The sequence below is a fragment of the Phyllostomus hastatus genome, unplaced genomic scaffold (genome assembly GCF_019186645.2).
Source record: "Phyllostomus hastatus isolate PE091 unplaced genomic scaffold, TTU_PhHast_1.1 phas_contig_133, whole genome shotgun sequence".
Taxonomy (NCBI): domain Eukaryota; kingdom Metazoa; phylum Chordata; class Mammalia; order Chiroptera; family Phyllostomidae; genus Phyllostomus; species Phyllostomus hastatus.
This window is the reverse complement of record NW_025333577.1, coordinates 1993422-2015034: the sequence shown is the minus strand read 5'-3', so window position 1 is coordinate 2015034 and position 21613 is coordinate 1993422. Positions and strand designations below refer to the sequence as shown.

The 21613-nt window shown below is 42.6% G+C and overlaps 1 protein-coding gene across 2 annotated transcripts; it reads right to left on the bottom strand.

Moving 5' to 3' along the window:
- Positions 1 to 11010: 11010 nt before the first annotated feature.
- Positions 11011 to 17808, bottom strand: LOC123826076 (zinc finger protein 134-like). 2 transcript variants are annotated; one of them, XM_045849899.1, is made up of 3 exons: positions 17326 to 17808; positions 13462 to 13567; positions 11011 to 12818 (listed from the first exon to the last, which is right to left on the bottom strand). In XM_045849899.1, the coding sequence occupies exons 2-3, from the start codon at positions 13499 to 13501 to the stop codon at positions 11575 to 11577; spliced, it is 1284 nt and encodes a 427-aa protein (XP_045705855.1). In that variant the 5' UTR covers positions 13502 to 13567; positions 17326 to 17808; the 3' UTR covers positions 11011 to 11574. The 2 variants fall into 2 exon arrangements, with proteins under 2 accessions (XP_045705855.1, XP_045705846.1); XM_045849890.1 differs by having other exon boundaries at positions 17583 to 17808.
- Positions 17809 to 21613: the final 3805 nt, after the last annotated feature.

The window sequence follows — 21613 nt, the reverse complement described above, 5'->3', positions numbered from 1 at the left end:
GTCTCCACAGAACCCCTGTGACCAGGGGAAATTGTAAGCTGTCATTGCTTGTGAATGATGCCAGTTCTTCAAGGGCTGCAGTGTTCAATACCACAGTAGTGTGGTCTTTCTCATGTAAGGAAACTACCTCCCACACCATGTCTAATGGCCTACATGTTGTTATTTAAATGCGTTTTATAGTTTCTTTTCAAATTGACTCCTAGTCCTTGCCCTTCTTCCTTTTCTTATTTCCATTCATTGTTTTAGCTCTATGATATATTTTTGTTATAACTGAGACGTCATGTCCATGGACCACACAGTGTCGGCCCTTCCCCTGCCCTGCACTGGAATTTCTGCTGGTTAAACTGCATGTTTATGAAGTCACAAATACTTCCCCCAAAACTTTAATGTTTATTGCCCTCTTTATTTCAATTATATAATTTATAATGTAATGGAAATACCAAAATATGATTATAAAAATATTTATTTCTATAAATCCTAAAGTAAGTGAATTTATAACAAAAATTGAGGCCCTTAAGAAATGCCACTGAGGTTAAAAGTGGGTGGTAAATTCCTACAAGTGTAAATATACAAATCCATGAGTTTTCTGTACTCAGGTTATCAATGTTTTAAAATGTTTAGCCTATTTTAAAGGCCTATCAGTTGTAAACAAATTGATTAAATATGGTTTTCAGTTGGAAATGAAAAAATGTAAAACACCTATCAAGGTATTTAACCTACAATAAAACTTAAGACAAGTCATATGTTCTACTTTAAAATAATAGACTAGTATTTCAATTTTTTAATATTTGTGATGAGTTGTGAGATTGACATATTCTTTTCTCAGTACTGACTCTTCATATGTAGGGCAGCATTTTCTTCATGATTTCTCTCACTGGCTAGAAGTGATTATCCATAGTTTGTTTTTTTTTTTTTTTACTTTTTCCATATTTACATATTTAATTCTGGTTTAATTTTAATTTGTGGCCTATTTCTATTTTCATTGTTTCATGTTTATGAAATAAAATGGACTATGATTTGTGCCATAAGTGAAAATGACTTCCACTATCCCAGATTATAAAAAATATACTATTTTATCTAGTATATTTCTCATTCTTTACTTTTAGATCTTGTTTTTAAATCTATAATGTCAACATTTACCACTTTTTCAAACTAAGACTAAAATTTTAATAATATATAAATTGTTTGCCCTGGTTGGTGTAGCTCAGCAGATTGAGCACCAGCCTGCAAACCAAAGGGCTGCTTGTTCAATTCCCAGTCAGGGCACATGCCTGAGTTGTGGGCCAGGTCCCCAGTAGGGGACACACAAGAAGCAACCACACATTGATGTTTTTCTCCCTCTCTTTTGTCTTCTCTTCCCTTCTAAAAAAATAAATAAAATCTTTAAAATATATATAAACTATATGCATATATACCCATACAGCTATATACATAACTATATATAGTTATATATATATATGTTAGTTAGTTAACATATAGTTTATATGTTATAGTTTTCCCAACTAACATTTTAACTGACTTTCTATTTGTGTATGCATGTGTGTTTACAGATATCCTGTTGTTTCATTGAACTAAAGGTAGATTTCTATAGCAGTAAAATGTGTCATTAACATCATCAGGGCAAATTCTCTTCATTAAAATATTTTAAATTTGCTCACTTTTATTAATTTTCAAAATACCTTGAAGTTAGTAGTGGAATTTAAGAATGCCACTTAAGAAAATACATATTTCGTGAACTGAATTATTTGCAGTAGTTTTTTTCTATTAGACTATAGTGTGTCTTTGCTCTTTATTCTGATCTTAATATCTTAAGTATTTTGACATTTGCTTCAATATTTCATACAAGTAATTATAGCATTACTTTGAAAAATTTTAATTACCTGAATGCAAGATAATCTACTTTTAATCTATTTTTTGCTTTTAATTCTTACCTGAGGATACATTTATTGATCTGAGAGAGAGAGAAACATTGAGAAGTTGATTCCTGTAACATTCATTCAAGTAGTTTTGTGTCCTACACAAAATTTTTTAAAATGTGAGTCTAAACTGGAGAACACTGCCCTGCTGAGCTGGGTGGCTCAATTAGATGGAGCATCTTTGTCCTGTATACCAAAAGGTTGCAGGTTTGATCCCCAGTCAGGGCATGTATGGGAGCCAACCAAGCCATGTTTCTCTCCCACATTGATGTTTCTCTGTCTCCCTTTCCTCAGCCCTTCCTCTCTCTCTAAAATCAATAAAGCATATCCTTGGGTGAGGATAAAAGCAAAACAAAATGAAACTGGAGAACACTGAAAAGCAAGCAGTGGTGAGAAATGAGACTGGAGTTAAGAAGAGGCAAATGTCCAGGGGGCGGAAGTGACAGATGAAACCACAGAGCAACAGAATGTCAAGTATGGGAAAGAAAAGGGAGAAATGAGGTGTGCCAAGTAACATCTCCACCTGGGGACTCAGGACTGGTTTCTGGTGTAATCTGAACACACCTCAGGTCAGGACTCTCCCAGTCAGAGCCAGGCTCCTCTGAGACCGTGATGCCGTGTCCTATGAAGGAACCAGAGCTCGTCCTACAATCCCAGCTCTGCAAGTACACGGCTCCCAGACAGCTGAGCAGCAAGCCTCAGTTGAGATCACCTAAGCACACAAGGAAGGTAGAGTAAGAACAACCAGGTCCACTATGTAGTGATTCTGTTGTGATGAATTCCTGGCACAGTCAGCCATGAGGAAATGTCAGTTATGCCCTGGCTGAATCGAAGCTGCAACCTTTTTTGTTGTACAGGACAACAGTCCAAATAACTGAGCCACCTGGCCAGAGTGAATATGGTCCATTTTTGTGAATATTCTTTGTGGACCCTAAAGTATATTCTGCTGTTTTTAGAAAAAATGACTCTCTAAATGTCCATTAGACCAAGTTGGTTGGTATATTAGTTTCCTATGGCTGATGTAAAAAATTATTACAAACTGAATGACTTAAAACACCATCAGTTTATTCTCTCACAGTTCTGGAAGCTGGAAGTCTGAAATGAAGATGTCGATAAGGCCATGCTTCTTCTGAAGGTGTCAGAGAAGATTCCTTCCTTGCTTCTTCCTAGTTTCAGATGGTTCCTGTCTAGGTTTTAGTTGTAAACAAATAGGGAAATATCTCTGCTTTCCTTCCTTCCCTCTCTCTCCCTCTTTCTCTTTGTATGCTCTTGCTTCTGGCATTCCAAATACACGTATATTAGACCATTTGTTATTTTCCTACAAGTCCCTATTGCTATTGTTGTTTATTCATTTCCCCCTTTCTTTGTGGCTTGTTTTGAATAATTTCTATGACTATATCTTTAAATTCTCTTATCTCTTCTTTTGCATTATCTCATCTGCTTTTCATACATACCATGCAGTAAGTATATTTTTTGTGTTGGATATTGTATTCCCTATAAGTTCCATATAAGTCTATATTTATATCTGTTTTTACATCCATTTCTCTCTTTTTAAAATTGATTTGAGAGAGAGAGAGAGAGAGGGAGGGAGAGAGACATAGCTTTGTTGTTCCACTTACTTATACATTCATTGGTTGATTCTTATACGTGCCCTGACTGGGGATTGAACTCACAACCTTGTCTCACAATATTGAGATGACACTTTAACCAACTAAGCTATCCCACCAGGGCCTACATCTAGTTCTCTCTTAATCAAGTTCTTGCCTTTCCCATACTTCCAAGAAAAAATACAGCATATTTTATAAAAGCTATTTTAACATACTTGTCTACTAATGTTATAATTTCTGTTATTTTTTATGCTTGTGTCTATTGGTTTTTATGCTAATATGCTATACATCGTATTTTTGCCTCTCTGTGTGCCCAGCAATTATTTATTGGATACCACACAAGAAAAACTGTATATTGGGTGGTGTACTTGCTTGTATACCTTTAAAAAGTGACAGATTTTGACATGGTTTTCAGTAAAGGCACTGGACTGCAACTTTTCCTTTGGATGCTTTCTTGTATTTTTTAAGAATATTTTATTTATTTAGTTTTAGAGAGAGATGAAGGGAGTGAGAATGAGAGGGAGAGAAGCATCAGTGTGTGTCTGCCTCTCCTGGGATCCCTACTGGGTACCTGGCCTGCAACCCAGGCATGTGCCCTGACTGGGAATCAAACCAGCGACCCTTTTGTTGTAGGCTGGTACAGAATCCACTGAGCCACACCATCCAGGGCTGAATGCTTGCTTTTAATTATTTTCAGAGTGGGTCCAGAGCAGGTTTGATTCTGTGTATAATTAAGCCTCACTCTCTAGGTGAAATATTTCTGAGGATCTTACCTGCTGTCCTACATTTGTACTACTAGGTGTTTCCATTCCCCGCAGACAACAAACCCCTCTCCAGTCTGTGTGATCTTCAGGAATGATTTGGTATACTGCCCTCTATTGATACTTTTCCAAACTTCAGCTACTTCACTCATCACATTTGTATGCATCAGGACACAGCCAACAATTTCAGTGGGTCTCTCCTCAGTTCTTTGCTTCTTGTCTCTCCATGTGTCCCTCATCGCTCTCTCTCTTTTTTTTTTTTAAATTTTAGAGACACAGGAAAGAAGACAGGGAGAGCAAGAGAAACATTGATGTGACAGAGAAATTTTGATGGGTTGCCCCCTTGAATGTGTGCTGACTGACTGGGTATCAAACTCTCAGTCTAGGTATGTGCCTGACTGGGGACTGAACCCACAACCTTCTGGTGCATGGGGCGATGCTCCAAACAACAGAGCCACCCAGTCAGGGCTGTACCTCATCTCTAGCTCCCTACCCTCTCATTTCAGCTGTTTGAGTTTTGGTTACATTGACTTTCACCTTTTCTGCCCTAGGCTCTATGTGCAGGGCAATCACAGGGCTCCATTCATTTGTTGCCCTCCTGGAAACAAAGTGTCCCAGTGGCCACTTCTGAATTTCTTAAGAAGCCAGGAACAGCCAGAAACGAAGACCAAAAATTTGACCAAAAAACTAGGAAACAAAATAAACAAGGATCTTTGCCAGGCACAGAAAAAACTAAATACCAGAAAATGAAATTGTCACAGTCTGAGAGCAGTTTTTGCTGCTGAGGGAAAGTCTTGAGCATTTTCCCGAGGGTGACCTCCACTTTTTCCTATTCAAGGTACCTAGTAAAATGTCTCCCCCAGAACTCACCCTGAATTAGGTGAACATGCACTGGAAAAAGATGCTGCTACCCTTGAATGAGATGTAGGCCTCTTGTTCACACTGGTACCATACAGCCCAGGATTGCCCACAAGATTGCTTACCTAGAGGATGTCTGCACTTCCCGGTCCATCTGCACCAACTTCTCTCACTCCAGACCTAACAGAGCTACAATTCTTGTTATTTTGGAGTGATTTTGTGTTAGGGCAGGGAGGCAGAGAGGAGCCACAATGAAAACTTGAGGTACTGGGAACTAGAGCAGAGGGCCCAGGCTGGAGACCAGGTTGAACTGTAGACCAGGTTGAGCTGGAGTCCAGGCAACAGGAGATGCCAGGTGAGTCACTGAAGCCAGAGGTGCAGTGGGCATCTGTGCAGGAGCAGGTGCAATTAGCTGCCTTGGGAACACAGGTGGCAGGTGTGAAAGGAAAGTGCGGGGATGGTGAGTCCAAAGCTGGGCTGAGGCTGGGTTGTGGAGGGAGCCAGCTGCCAGGATGCAGGAGAGGCCAGGGGAGCGATGAGCGCAGGTACATCAGGAGTGCAAGAGAGGGCCAGGGAGTCAACACTGAATTCCCCAGGCTGTGGAGACCCCAAAAGCAGGCTGTTGAGGATTGCCGGCATCAAAGGCAGCAGAACCTGGCTCCTGGAGTCCAGAAGAGATAGCACTAGGGGGCCTAAGCCAGTTAGACCAGAGCTCTCTCTGGGCTCTGTGTCTAGATACCCCCCTGCATGACACCGACTCCCTAAGCCAGCAGTTTTGAGATTTCAAAGGTCTGGCTTCCTTCCCTTCCTAACTAAAGACCAAAACCCCTGGCCTGCCCCTGCAATATTTCACACCCAGAGGCAGGGGTGGAGCTTTTGCAGTCCCTGGGGCTCCAGCTATTCCAAGATGTTGGTGGGCTGTGTTCCTTTCTGGAGGCCCCGGGGAATTCAGATTTCTGCTCATTTGGGTCATTGGCAGAATCCAGTTCCTTGTATTTGTAGGAAACAATGTCTCTAAGCTCCCTAGAGGCTCTCTGGTTATATGGAGCAGAGTTTTGAAGTCACAGTCACTTTCTTCATTTTGTCTGTCTGAACTCGGTCCTTTTGATCTTGCTGACCAGAGCTGGCCTCAGCTCCTAGGGTTCCTCTGCAGTCCTAGCACACAGCTGTATCCCAGAACCAGCAAGGGGGCATCAGACAGCCTGATCATACATGTGTCCGGCTCTTCTGTCTGCATTCTTTTCCCTGCAGCTGGGAGGGAGCTCAGTGTGATTACATTGAGCTCAATTGAGGTAAGTCTGATTGCAACGAGCATAACATTACTTACATATGCAAAGTCCCATTGGCCATTCTGGGACCTGCACGGATTCTCGGGATTAGGGCATGGACATTTTGGGAGCAATTATTCTGTCTACTACAGTTTATCCTCTATTCCCCAGATTCCTATCTGTTCTGCTTGCAAAATAAACCTAACCCAAGGTCCTAAAAGGTCTCTTTCTAATGTGGACTCAACATTGAAACCTCACGAGCCCCAAAGTCCAAAACCTCATGTGTTGTGACCTTTTCAAGACCATTCAAGGCTATACTGGTTCACTCTGGATTCAGGCAGGTGGAAGAAAATTCACAGAGCTGCCGGGATATCTGACATGCCTTTATTCTTGGGTGGGACGATCCATGCACACTGTAAGCCATGTGTCCCCCAGCATGTTCCTGCATGTCACATAGCGGGAAGTCCCAACTCCCTTATATATTACATGCACACAAAGCTGGCAAGGTGCCGAAACATTATACAACAGCGCTCCATTCTATGAGTGAGGGCCCACTCCAGGTTATGGGAACAGTTTATCAGGCCCATACTTATGGGAAACTGCTTATCTTAGTTACCCAAACACCTGGGTGAGGGACTCAGACTAACTGTTTACCCTACACCTCATCATCTAAACTGTCAAAATCAGTTATGGTGAGATGCTGGTTGTAATGCACACTGGGGTGCATTATCTCCCCTCTGTGGGTCTGATACTAAAAATCAAGGTAACTGCTCCCAAAATAAAATGGTAGAACAGACCAAGAATGATAGCTACATACATTGTTTCAAAAGGGGAGAAAAATGGAAGGGAAAAGGAGACGTGATTCCCAAGACATTTTGAAAGCAAGCTTGGCAAACTATGTTAAAGATCAAGCCCTGGGAACATGATATGTGGTTTAGGGCCCTGCCCACTGGGCTGGAAGCTTCCCACTCTGGGTTCTGCTCTGCTGAGTCATGCTTCCGTTTTCACGAAAGGTAACACAGGGTTTCAGCTCATCTTTTTCAGCCAGTTTCATATATGCATTGAAGGTCAACAGCCTTTAATTTCATACTATTTAGTTATTTATTCTTCCCTCCCCAACCAAGATATTCTCACTGCTTTTAGAGAGAAAGGAAGGGAGGGAATAGGAGGGGAAAAGGGAGAGGGAAAGACAGACATCAATTAGAGAGATATTGACTGGCTGCCTCCCAGGGACTGAATCCACAACCCTCTGGTCCACAGGACAACACTACAACCAACCAAGTCAACTAGCCAAAGCTTCATACTAGCACTTTAGATCCAAGGTATTTCTACCACAATAAACTTTTCAAGAAGTTTGTGGGTGTCTTATGTCAAGAGATTCACTCTATCATATAGAAGGTTGGTTGACAGATTTTTTTCCCCCTAAGTAATTCCGTATCTGTTTTTGGCTTTTACTGAGATGGTTAAAGGACACCTTTAAGCCTCCTGGATGCTCTCCGATTTTTATATGAATTAATACTTTTAAAAAAACCTTTCTGAGATACTACAAAAGGTGTACAGCCACATCCATGGCTATTTCTCTAGAACATGTTTTCTTTACCACAAATCTCTTCATTGCAATGCCTTTTGCAATCAAGATGGGTTGAGAATTTCCCATATCAAGTCTTTTCTATTCAACAGTTCCTCCCTATACTTTTCTCTTCCCTGTCACACTTTACTACAATCAGTAAGAAGACACAAGGTCATTTTCAACACTGTTGTTGAGTTCCTGAGCTAAATGTCCATAAAAAGACTTGTACATGAGTATTTGCAGCAGCTTTATTTTTAATATTTAGGATCTGGAAGAAAAACAAATGAAGGGGCATGAGGTGACACTGGAGGTGATAGCTATGTTCAGAATTATGGCTAGGATGCTTTCATGTGTATACTAAGGTTTACTAAATTGTGCACTTCATATTGTATGTTGACTACATTTCAAAGAAAGTATTAAAAAATTATTCTACCTAGAAGTCTGGGTCCCCCATTTCTACCGGAAAACCAGAAGTTTGAGCACCAGTATAGTCACTCTGCCATCTCATCCCAAATGCCTTGTGAAGAGAATCTCTTCCTCAGTAGCAAGAAAAACTGATAAGAAATGAAGGCTGTTTCCAGTGAGTCACCAGAAACTGGCTAGTCACAAAATCTTTATCCTTGGACCACAATTTCACTCTACTCTCAGTCCCAGGGTTCCTGCCCCTGCAGCCAAGACATCGGGTACAGCCCAGGGAGGCACAGGTGTTGAGGGAAACTTCACAGTTCTTTACCGTGCTGCTGACCTTAGTCATGAGTGAGAAGCCTGGAGGTCCTGAGAATTTCCATACACCCAGATCTCATATGACCATGGTGACAGATGTGTTTACCAATGTGTTTTTACAAAGGGTACAGCCACTCCTTTTTGCTGCAGTCTCTACAATCCCAATTATTCACACTCAGCATTTCTGTATCAATTGTTTCCCTCCTGGACAGAACAGATCTTACAGGCAGTGTACCAGATTCTGGCCTTCAGGGCATATCACGCTTTTCAGGTTGTAAAGGACAGCTTATACTCAACAGTGCTGGGGATATGGGTCATATGCTAGAAACAAGACACTCAATCCATGCTGTTTCCAAACATGTTGTAGGTTGTTACAACAGCACCTTCCTTAAAGTGATGTCTGAGCTCTCAAATAATTCTGAAATGCAGAGAACATCAGTTCGAGCCCTGAATCCTCACCTAACAAGCTTTTCTCATGCAAATTAAAATGGTAAGGTACCACCTCACAACTTGTCAGAATAGTGATCATCAATAAATCAACAAACAAGCACTGGCAAGGATGTGGAAAAAAGAAACTCTCATGAATGGTTGGTGGGAGAACAGATTGATGTAGCCACTGTGGAAAATACTGTGGAGTAATCTCAGCAAATTAAAAGTGGAACTGCTCTTTGACCCAGCAATACCACTTGTGAGAACCTATCCAGATAAATCCAAAACACTAATTTGAAAGGATATATGCACCCCTATATTCACTGCAGTGTTATTTTCAATAACCAAGATCTGGAAACAGCCCAAGTGCTCACCAGTAGATGAACAGATTAAACAAAAACTGTGTGGTACATTTACATATTGGAATACCCCTGAGCCATTGGAAAGGAAATCTTACCTTTTGTGATGAACCTAGAAAGTATTATGCTAAGTGAAATAAGCCAGAGAAAGATAAATGCCCTATGACTTCACTATGTGTGGAATCTAAAGAACAAAATAATCTAACAAAAAAGAAACAGAATAGCTATATAGAGTAACAGCTGTCAGAGGGGAAGGAGGTTGGGTGGAAAAGGTGATTTAAAATATACATACATACATATGATGCACAGACAACGCCAAGGGCAAGGGGGTGGTCAGGGCAAATGGAAGAAGGCAAAGGAATAAATGGGGAGACTTTACTTTGGGAAGTGAGAACTCAATGTAGTATGCAACTGTTTTGTACACTTGAAACCTGTAAGGTTTTATTAACGTCACTCCCAATAAATTAAAAAAAAAAAAAGAGGCAACTCTGCCCTCTGATAAACCTTGTTTTATCCAATGTTTCTCTAGGCAACCTAGTATTAAAGTTCTTTACACTGGTTTTCTTCACTATATCTAAATAGTGAACAATTTAATTTTGAGTAAGGGTTAGTTTTAAAAAAGGTTAGAAATTCCAATGAGATACTATTCTTCTACTTTGGTTAACTGTTAATTCTAATTACATATATTTGTGCTTTCTCCTTTTTATTGATTAGTACTATTTTCTCTATTTTTTCAAAGCACTTCCACATTTCTTAATTCTTTTTTCCTAATTTTTAAAAAGATTGTTTACTTATTTATAGAGGGAGGTGAAGGGAGAAAGAGGGGGAGATACAATGTATAATTGCCTCTCTTTTATGACCCCACCATGGACCTGGCCCATGACCCAAGCATGTACCCTGATTGGGAATCAAAGGCCACTTTTGATTTGCAGGCATGCACTCAGCCCACTGAGCCACACCAGCCAGGGAACTACTGTAATTTTTTGTCACATTTGTTTCCCACTTTTCCTTGGTTTGTTTTAGGAATTAGCTATTTTACACATTTTCATTGTAATGATACCTACTTTATCTGTATCCTAAAATCTCAATTTTTTTAAAAAGACTTTCTTTTTAGAAAGGGAGAGGAAACATCAGTGTGTGGTTGCCTCTCATGTGCCCCCTACTGGGGACCTGGCCTGCAACCTAGGCACGTATCCTGACTGGGAATCAAACCAGCAACCCTTTGGTTCGCATGCCAGCACTCAATCCACTGAGCCACACCAGCCAGTGCCCAATATGTTGTTTTTAAATTTTGTATTTCTTCTTGAGAATTTGTTAAAAAAGAAAATCTTTTCTCAGCAATGGAAATTAACACCAGAGACGGACTGATGGACTGAGAAGTGTTCTCTACCAACCTGCTGTCCCAGTCCCATTTGAGGCACCCAAAGTTGGAGGCATCTACATTCTTCACCTCTTCAATCTGGCAGAGCTTAATTGTTTTCAAACCACTGAAACACTGAAAACAACCTCCAAAACTAAAGGTGGCTCAAATAATGTCTTTATTATCACACAAATCAGAGCAACATGAGGCAAGTAGTTCTTCAGGCTGAGTCGCTTGGAAGGCTGGAAAAATCCATTAAAACTATCACAAGACAAACAATGTCCATGAGGAAAGTAAACCTTTCATGCCACCAGAACATAACTCAGGTCCTCTTGGCTAAAGATGGGTTGTGTTCACACCTTTACCAGTCAGCAGGGAGGAAATGAGGCCCCTTCCTCACTTAACTCAGGTTTATCCTAATTCTCCCAGAGACTGGAGACAGTAACAACATTCTGCCTTCTCTGAGGATATCAGGACAACTTAGCTGATAGAGCTAAAATGTTTTCCACCAGACATTGACACTGAGAAATCTAGCAAGGAGCCTGAGCAGGTCTGAAAGTGCAATATAGCCCCTGAAAACTTTCCTTATACCCATCAGTTATATAGTATCTCCCCAATGTTAATGTTCAGATATATGGAGATCAACATCTGACTAATGCCTTCCTCTCAAAGGGAAATCACAGATTCCCTTTCCATATGAGTGCTGTTCTGTTGACAGCACTCCTAAAGCCTTCCTGTAGTGTGAACTTTCTGGTGCCGAATGAGGTGGGAGCTTAAGCTATAGGATTTCCCACATTCATTGCACTCATATGGCCTTTCTCCAGTGTGAACTTTTTGGTGCCGAACAAGGTGGGAGGTTCTTATGAAATCTTTCCCACATTTGCTACACACAAAAGGCCTTTCACCAGTGTGAACTCTCTGGTGTGCAATAAAGTCAGAGCTTCGACTAAAAAATTTCCCACATTCAGTGCACTCAAAAGGCCTTGTCTCAGTGTGAATTCGCTGGTGTTTAATGAGGGTGTACTTGTGGCCAAAGGATTTTCCACAATCACTGCAAACATATGGATTTTCTCCAGTATGGATGCTCTCATGCTGAACAAGTGTAGATTTGTGTCTGAAGACTTTCCCACAATCATTACACTTATAAGGCCTTGCTCCATTGTGAACTCTCTGGTGCACAATCAGATTGGAGTGATGGCTAAAATATTTCCCACATTCACCACACTTATAAGGCATTTCTCCAGTGTGAATTCTTTTGTGCTGTGTAAGGTTGTCTTTGCGGCTAAAGGATTTCCCACACTCGCTACATTCATAAGGCCTCTCTCCAGTGTGGATTCTCTGGTGCTGCACAAGTGTGGCTTTGCGGCTGAAGGCTTTCCCACACTCACTACACTCATAAGGCTTTTCTCCAGTGTGGATTCTCTGGTGCTGAACAAGCGTGTCTTTGCGGCTGAAGGCTTTCCCACATTCACTGCAGCTGTAAGGCATCTGTCCAATGTGAAAGGCCTCCCTACCCTCATTGCCACTTGTCTTCCTCTTGCCGCGGGTTGCCTTTTGCTGGTGACTGCCCAAACAGGTCTGGAAGTTTTTCTGTTCCTCCGCACATGTAAATGATGTCTCTGACAGATGAGGTTCTTCACAAACTCTGCAGTTCTTCACAAATGAGGTCTTGCCTTTGTCTCTCCTTAAGGATCTCTCTACATTGTACTGCTTCTGGTGCTGAAGGAAGTTTGCACCAAATAAGAATTGTCTCCCACATGCCCTACATGTGTAAGGTTTCAGTCCATGGTGTGTTTCCTGGTGTTCATCCAGGCACAAAACATCCTTCAAGATGGGGCCACATATATTACAAGGATGAGCCATCTGGACTGATGAACCTGCCTTGGAAGTATTATGAACATGTGACACTTCCACAGACTTGCTCTGCTCAGAAGATGCCTCTTCATCCTTCACTTCAAGCCAACAACCTGAGAGCAGAAAAACACCGTTGAAGCGCACACTGACTGGTGAGAGGGACAACCCCATCACAAAAGTGTGTCTAGCATACCCAGAACTGAGTCCATGAAATAAGTGGTTGACAGGAAGACAGATTTGGGATCAGGTTAAAGAGCTGCTGGGCATTACTAGCCTCTAAGGATCACAGAATGGGGAAGGTCTCACAAAAGACAAAGATACAAGGCTGAGGCATAGCTTAGGGAGAAGCAGGCAGGATCTCCCACTTCCTCCTTGCAAATTGACTTTTAAAAGGGCCTATTAGTAACAAGTGAGTGCTATACAGAAATGTATGTCTAGGCCCAGGAAAACCTGACTTAAAATTAGTAACTGGTAGTGAAGAACTATTTAAAGATACTTGTACATCTCCGATACATGAGCATTGTCCAATATGGGAGATGACAACAGAGGGAGCAATAGAGCACACTGGTGAGTGGGGTGGAGAGCTCTGGGTCACAAGTCAGAATAGAAATGACAAGCATGTAAAGTGTCCACAATGGGGAGGAAAAACAGAAATAAGGTATGGCCTGGGCACCAAACAATAGTGGGCACACAATAGTTTTCTGGTGCTACTTGAACCCAACCCTGAAGTCATACACTTCCCAGGCTGTCACTTACCAGGGCCCATCCAAGCCCCCTCTGCTGTGGCTAGAGTCATGACCTCAGGTCAGTCAGGTACTCAAAGAGTTCTTTCCCTTGCTACTATTCAGCAACCACAGATGATCTGGAAGATACAAGTCATAGAGGAAAAAGGGCCATTGAGTGAGAAAGTACTTCCCCAGGGCAGCCTACCCATCAGCAATCAGTATCTTAAAGAAACAACCCAATGGGTCCCACAAGTAATAACCATGACTGTATTTCATGACACAGATAGGTCCAGGAAAGTATCAATTAAAGAAAGGGGTCAGGGACAAAGCAATTCAGCCTGGAAGAAGTCAAGCAGGGTAGTATCCATTGGGCTGACTACACAACTCCTGACCGTGACACCCTTTCAGCTAATGGTTTGGGGCAGCAGGTGCTGGAGAGCACAGGAAGTGGAAGAGACAGTACATGGTACACATTACAGCCAAACCCTGAGGGCCCATGTGAGGGAATGAGGGAAAACAGCAGTGCCCATGGTTCAGCTACAAAAAGGAGAAAAAAAGAGCAGAGCACAGACTCAAAAACTAGAACACAGAGAATCTTACCCAGGATGACCAAAAAGGCAAAGCACACAAAGAGAGTCTCTGAACCTTATCAAGTAATCCCCACTCCTCCCAGGAGAAAAACACAAGCACATCCTTAAAAGTCACATGACCCCACATGATGAGGGCAGCCTGTCTCCCCAGGACTACTGGTATATCCATCATATTTCACCTTCCTCTCTAGTTGCCCAAGTCAAACAAGACACAGGGCCTTTGTGTGACTGGTGCCTGCTCTTTCCTCATTTTCCATGAATCATTCTGTCCAGCCTAGACCAGGCTGGTGGACAGGTAGATAGACACTGCCTAGTTTGGGACTGGCGTGCAGGGCCCAACCCTTCTCTGGAGTCCAGAGATTATGCCTCTCATATACAAATTTTGAGCTTAGCATTCCCCCTAAAACCCTCAGTACCATAAATTAAGATTCCATCTCCACGTATGGTCACTCTAAGTTCAGATCACATTTCCCTTTTATCTATGGTCACCTACAACCGTGATGTATCAGGCTGAGACTCTAACCAACTCAGGCCCTGTGAACCTAGCTATTCAATCCTCTGCTACTTCACTGAACTTCAGCAATCCAGAACCATGCACCACTATCAGACACATCCAGCCCTTTTGTACTTTGATGTTGCACACTGAGGATGCTATATCATTCATCAGTCAGAGGCTTAACACTAAACACTCATTTAAGGCCACACCTACTGGCCTTCTATCCCATGAGTAGTGGTCCACCAACTGTGGACCAACCGACTCAATTGCCCCTGAGCTAATTTGCCGGCTCAATTGAAACTCCACGTCCCATCAAATGTCACCACAAAAGCCTGGGAAGCACAGAGAGGGCAATAAGCATCAGCTCTGGCCTCACTTTCATTTCATCTCTTTTACTACCACACCCCAGCATGCATCTCATGTCCACTCTTTCTCTGGAAGACTTCACCACCTGTATTTCCCCCCAACCCCCACACGAACACAAATACTAACCCCCCCCCCCATTTCTTGTCTCTCAGGTGACTCCTACTCCCAATCTTCTGTGCCCATCTACTTTCCAGACCACTAATGGCAATACCACCATAACATAAAGGTTCTCTATACAAATCTAATACACAACTCTATCCTAATACACATACTGACTGCTACCTTGTGGATGTCTCCAACTTGAATCCCTCCTCTGAACTCTAAACCCATGGGTCTAGCTGTCCATTTGACAACTCCACTCAGATGTTTCACCACCTCAACTGAGAATTTTTCTATCCTTACAGCTTATTAGGCCAAAAACTGAAGGGTGGTCTCTAACTCCTCCCTTCTTTCTCTTCCCCTCCACATCAGAAAATCATTCCCTCCACTGTTTCAAATCTTCCATGGCTCTAACCACTCTCAGAACATAAGTCCAGCTCAACAGGGTGTCATTCCAAAACTGAATCTTGTCGCCCACTCTCTGATCACACCAAACATAATGGAGACCTGAGGTTTTCTGAACACTCCAGTGCAACCTCAGGTGATGCATTTGCATATTCTAGTTCCTGTGCCTGGGACATTGTTCCCAGCTTCATCCCATTACTGCTAGAAATGGAAACCCTTTCATGTAATTCAAGAATAAAGTCAGGGCTCAAGACCTTTGGTGACATGGGGAGCCCCAAACTCAGTAGCAGATAGAAGATAGGTTCAGAGTCCTGGGACACCATTCACTATAATAAGTTGTTAGATATATGGGTGATGGTGGGTTGAATGAGGACCACCTGCACAGTCTCCAGTCATCTATGCATGGATCTCGAGCACTTCTGCCACAGCAACCTGAAGGATGAGGGAGCTGGGAGTTTCCACAGTGGGGTCACATGGACTATTTCCCTAACTCCTCCCTGCCCTTTGGTGAGGATGATTTCAGGCTGTCTGACTTCAGATACTCACATCTTAGTGTCACCTGCTACCATCTGTGTGACCTTGAACAAAGATCTGTGTCTCAGTGTCCTCATCTGTAAAGCTGTGATTACAGTGGTCTCCACCTAACAGAGGTGCTGTTTTATATCAGACATGTTAGTACAGGTTAAGTACCTTTGAATTAGCTTTTACTGTCCGTAACACTTGCAAACAGTTTTGTTGCAAATGAAGTGATTTTTGAAAGTGTTTGTTTTTAATCTTTTAAGGAAATGTGATATTTGAGACTCTCATTGTAATGAGATATTTAGAGGAAAGAACTTCAATCAATTAAGGATGGATATAAATCTGATTTATCCTATTTACATATGTTAACATTTAATTGCCTGCTTATGCATGTATACTTGCCAGGTGTTCACTAGTCTTTCACCAAACCAGCCTACCTGGCACATACACCTCTGAAAGTAAGCCTGCTAGTGGTCCTTCATTACAGATGTTCATCATATCTTCTCACCCGCAAAATTAAGAAACTGATGTACCAAGGCCCTGAATTGGGCTAGAGCTGCTCCACTAGCCTGGCAGACTTTTTCTCTGCTCCACTAGCCTGGCACACTTTTTCTCTGCTCCACTAGCCTGGTAGACTTTTTCTCTGCTCCACTAGCCTGGTAGACTTCTCCTCTGCTCCACAGGCAGTGCTTATGGGGCATGATGAGTCCACACCATGGCAAATCTACAGCACCTCACACCTTACTCTCCCTCCAGGTCAGGCTCCTAATACCCTATAGCACTCTTCTCCTGCTCACATCTGTCAGATCCCTTTCAAATGACAGGACCCCTTCTTTCCGGAAGGAATCTCAGGAATATCCATACCTTCTCCCATGCCCTCAAATCTCTCACCTCAGGGGCCACATAAAATAACATCCTTAATATTCTTCCCCTAAATGTGATCTCCAGGGTTTGACCTGAGGCCTCATCCCTTAGAGGTTTCCAGCACAGTTCACTCTGCAGAATTGCACGTCCAGTTGCCCATGTAACACCTCCACTGTGAGACACCTCAGGCTTATCATGTCCAAAAATCTAACTCCTGATAGCCCTGAAAGGTGCTCCCTGCTCCAACTTACCCATTCCCAGTCTTCAGATGTACAGGGGAAAAACCAACAAAAAAACTTGGAATAGCCCCTCATGCCCTATTTTCACTCACAGCCATTATCTGGCCCAGTAGCAAATCCTGTTGCTTCTATCTGGGAAACCTCTCTAGGATTGAATGACTTCCCCACTCTCAACCCCTCCTGCCCCTGCTCTGGTACTGCCAACACCACACTGCTGGTTTCTGCTGCCTCCTCACGGCCACCCTCCTCCATCTTCAGGATCCCCACCCCACCCTAGTCCGTTGGAATACTTGCGTCCTCGCAATTAAAGTACTCGCCTCATCCTGCCACTCCGGCCGGCCATGACTAGTGCTCACACGCTGCAACTCTGGCACAGGCCAGGACTGCAGTTTCTAGAACGCTCCAGGTTCGGTTGTTCCTCCCACGTCTCATCCGACTAGCTGTTGTATACGGAGTCTCCATCCACAAACTGCCTGGGCTACAGTGACTTCAACAGCGACCGCTCATTCATTCTAGGGCTTAGTATTCGGAAATGAGAATCAGGCTGAATCAAGGTCCGGGACACAGCACCTACCTAGGCCGGGCCCATTCCCCGCAGGCGCCCCCATCACGGTCTAGACAGCGTAGAGCTGTGAGGATTCTGAGTCCTGACGCATATCCCCGTGGTCGCTGCGACCGCAGAGACTCTTCCTAGCGACAACGGGGTCTCCTCGCTTTCGTCACCTCAGAACTGAACTACAGCTTTCTAACCGTGCCATCCTAGAGCCACAAGATGTCCGCCGCGAGGAAGACGCCGGAAGTCCCGCCCAGGCACCTTGCGCCCACTTGGAAATGCCTACCAAAGCTCCCCGACCGTGCGGCGCATAGATTTCTGGGTAATGTAGTCCGCTCTGGATTGTACCTGAATCAGACTCTCTCCGGTACCGCGATGGGTGCTGGGAAGTGGTCCCTCCACTTCGCTCCTCTTACGCGTGGTGGAAGGAATGTTTATGGACGTATTCTCTCAGATATTCCCAAAGCTACAGAACCAAATCGGAGTGCCACATGAAATGTCGCTGAGTTCACTCCTATGTCCTTGTTCTTTTTTTTTTCCCCAAAGATTTTATTTTTTTACTTTTAGAGAGGAAAGGGAGGGAGAGAAACATCAATGTGCAGTTGCTGGGGGCCGCGGCCTGCAACTCAGGTATGTGGCCTGACTGGGAATCAAACTTGCGACACTTTGGTTCGCAGCCCGTGCTCAATCCACTGAGCTACGCCAGCCAGGCCTGTCCTTCTTCTTTAAATATGTGTGGAAGGAAGCTTTAAATTAGTTTTGGTACATTCAGTTTGGTTAGTAGTTTAGAGTTGTCTCCATAGAGGCCTGTGGAATGGAAGGAGGAGGAGTGAGGTTGGGGCTCTCTGGAGCAAGTGACTACCTGAAGAACATCTGCTTGCTAACCTAAAAACAAAAAGCTTTTCAAAGTGAGAGGATACAAGCGTTTATTTGAGAACAATGACAATAGCTATTCTGGAAGCACTGATTCAGACAGAAGCCCAAGTAATATTCCCTTTGGGAGACAAAGGCGAGGGGTATTTATGAGAAAGGGAAGGGGAACAATTACATCAGTGGAAAGAAGGGATTGCTATTGGTGCAGATTACATAATATAATAACACTAATTCTAGACAGTGTTTATAATTTTCAGTCAGGTAGTCATGAGTCCAGTAATAATAACGATTGGTTTCTCATTATTTTTGCAAACAGTTCTTTGTTTTAGGGCCACAAGGTTGCTTTAGGGTCAGGGGTATCCAACCTTTTGGTGTCTTGGGCCACACATAAAATACACAAACACTAGTGAAAACTGATAAGCACAACAACAAAAAAGGTTTTAAGTAAATTTACGATTTTGTATTGGGCCACATTCATAGCTATCTTGGGCCATATGCATCCGGAATGCTGCAGGTTGGACACCCCTGCTTGGGCCCAGTCCAAGGGTCATTTTCCCCACCCTCCTTTTAAAAATTATTTAAAAGAGAACTTGTATAGCTGAAAAACCTAAACATGTGACAGGGTTTTATAAATTCTTTTTAAAAATATATATTTTATTTAACCTTTACTATATTTTTATTACCATTTATTCCCCATATACTCCCCTCGCCCCATTTATGAGCCTGTTTTTGTTTTGCTTGTTCAGTTTGTTCATTAGCTTCCACCTATGAGTGAAATCATATATTACTTGTCTTTCTCTGACTGGCTTATTTTAATTAGCATAATGTTCTCCAAGTCCATTTTACCCTGTTTTAACATCAAAAGGTTTAAGGCTTCCTGGCTGGTATGTCTTAGAGGATTGAGTGCTGGCCTGCAAACCCAAGGGTCCCTGGTTTGATTCCAAATCAGGGCACATGCCTGCATTGTGGGCCAGGTCCCTGGTGCAAGAGGCAGTCGATAGATGTTTCTCTCCCTCTCTTCTTCCCTCCTTTCCCCTCTAAAATTATTTTTTTTAATGTTTAAGGCATAAGATGTGCAAGGCAATTCCTTTGGCATGGCAGCTACAACTCCATTTTTTTTTTAAGAGAGAGGGGAAGGGAGAGAAACACTGACATCAAAGAGAGACATCAATCAATTGCTTCTTGTATTTGCCCCAACCTGGGACCAAACATGCAACCCAGACATATGCCCTAACTGGGAATTAAGAACAGGTGACTTTTCGCTTTGCGGGAGGATGCCCAATTAACTGAGCCACACTTATCAGGGCACAACTCTATTTTAAAATGGCTCCATTTATTATTATTTGGACACTCTGGTTTCCTCAGAAATGATTCCCAATAGTACTCTAGGGAAAAAGAGGAACACAAGGAAGTTGCCTTTCTTGCCTGTATAGTCACTGATAGTAACCAACCCAGAGAACAGCACTCATTAAACCAAAAGATATTTCTTAGCCCAACAGCTGAGATATATTTATTTCCTTTTAGGAATGTACTGCCTATCTGAAAAGAACCATTACAAGTGCTCTTGTGTGCCAGGACAGTGGCTGACATAGTCATAGTGGCAGCACATTTGCAAAGGTGACATCTGGGCATGGAAATAAAGATTTGGAACACCATTGTTAGGATAGTGAACCAAGGCAGGAATGGGGAGGGAGACATGTCTCACCCATTAACTCAACAGTCCTGAGCCTTGTCTGGTAAGATTGCCAGGTATTCCAAACATCACAAGAAAAACCATGAAAGCACAGGAGGAAGGGAGGCATTGAAATTCTATTTGTATCATTTTCACTACCTGGGAAAGACAGCCTTTAAAACTGTGTATTCATCCCAAGGTCTGGACGGTGGAAGCAGAGGGGGAAACTGGAAGCTGGCTACAAGCATAGAACTCCTAAAATCCCAATAGTCAGTATACTCAGACTAGTTGCGAACCCACTTGCAGCTTTGTGTTTATGTATTTCATAAATAAACTTACTATCTCATTTCCACTATATGTGTTGTCTCTCAACTGAATTCATCTCTTGTGAGCAAGGCAAAAACCCAGAAGGGAGAGCACCCTAACTCAGGTCTCTCTGGCAATACCATGATCTCATTTCTTTACTAGGAATTCTCATTTCACTTGTAATTACAGGGACAGTGTCTGACTTGGGAGTTGAGATTATTCGTGATAAGCCAAAAAAAGGGGAGGAGAGAAAGAGAAAACACAACACAAATATTTATGAATTGTTTAAGTTACCAAAAGTCATTAATAATAATTGTGTAGTATCCCTGGCTGGTATGGCCCAGTGGATTGAGCATAGCCTGCAATCCAAAGAGTCGCTGGTTTGATTCCTGGTCAGGTAACATGCCTAGGTTGTGGGCCAGGTCCCCAGTTGTACATGTGTGAGAGGCAACCAGTTGATATATCTTTCACACATTGATGTTTCTATTCCTCTTTCTTCCTCCCTTCAAATCTCCCTAAAAACAAATAAAATCTTTAAAAATATTTTTAAAAAGTAATAATTGTATAGTTATTCTCAGATATATGCAAGAATGGCTCTGGGGAACATAACTGTGACAGGTGAAGAGAGTTAAAATGTCAGCACAATTTGACCTGAGGACACTGAAGTCTGAGAAGTGAGAGAATGCAGCCGAGCACACAGCTGTGAGACAACTTTGAAAACAAAAGACAAATACCCCAGCTATCAAGTAGCTTACACTGTATTTAAGAAAGACAGAAGAAGAGGCCCTGACTGATGTGGCTCAGTGGATCAAGCACCAGCCTGTGAACCAAAGGGTCCCATGTTGATTCCCAGTCAGGGCACATACCTGGGTTATAGGCCAGGTCCCCAGTAGGGGGCGCTCAGGAGGCAAACACACATTGATGTTTCTCTCCCTTTCCGCCTCCCATCCCCCCTCTAAAAATAAATAAATAAAATCTTTTTTTAAAAAGAGGAAGAGATAGAAAAAGAAAACAGTTACACGCAATATTAGAATGTGGTAGGCACATGGAAAAGAGAGATGATGAAGACACCAAGAAGTAGAGAATGATGTGTAATATTATACAGGCAAAGGAGGCTGACTTGTGCCCAGGTCTTAATTTATAAATGTGTCTGAGTGACAACACAGTAATACCATTGAAAGAAAAGTTTACTGTTATTCAC

Excerpts from the sequence above, each read along its gene's own strand:
- LOC123826076 (XM_045849899.1), bottom strand. The coding sequence starts at position 13,501 with ATGACTCTAGCCACAGCAGAGGGGGCTTGGATGGGCCCTG. Across the intron at positions 12,819-13,461 it reads GGGGGCTTGGATGGGCCCTG|GTTGTTGGCTTGAAGTGAAG; the intron begins GTAAGTGACAGC and ends TTCTGCTCTCAG.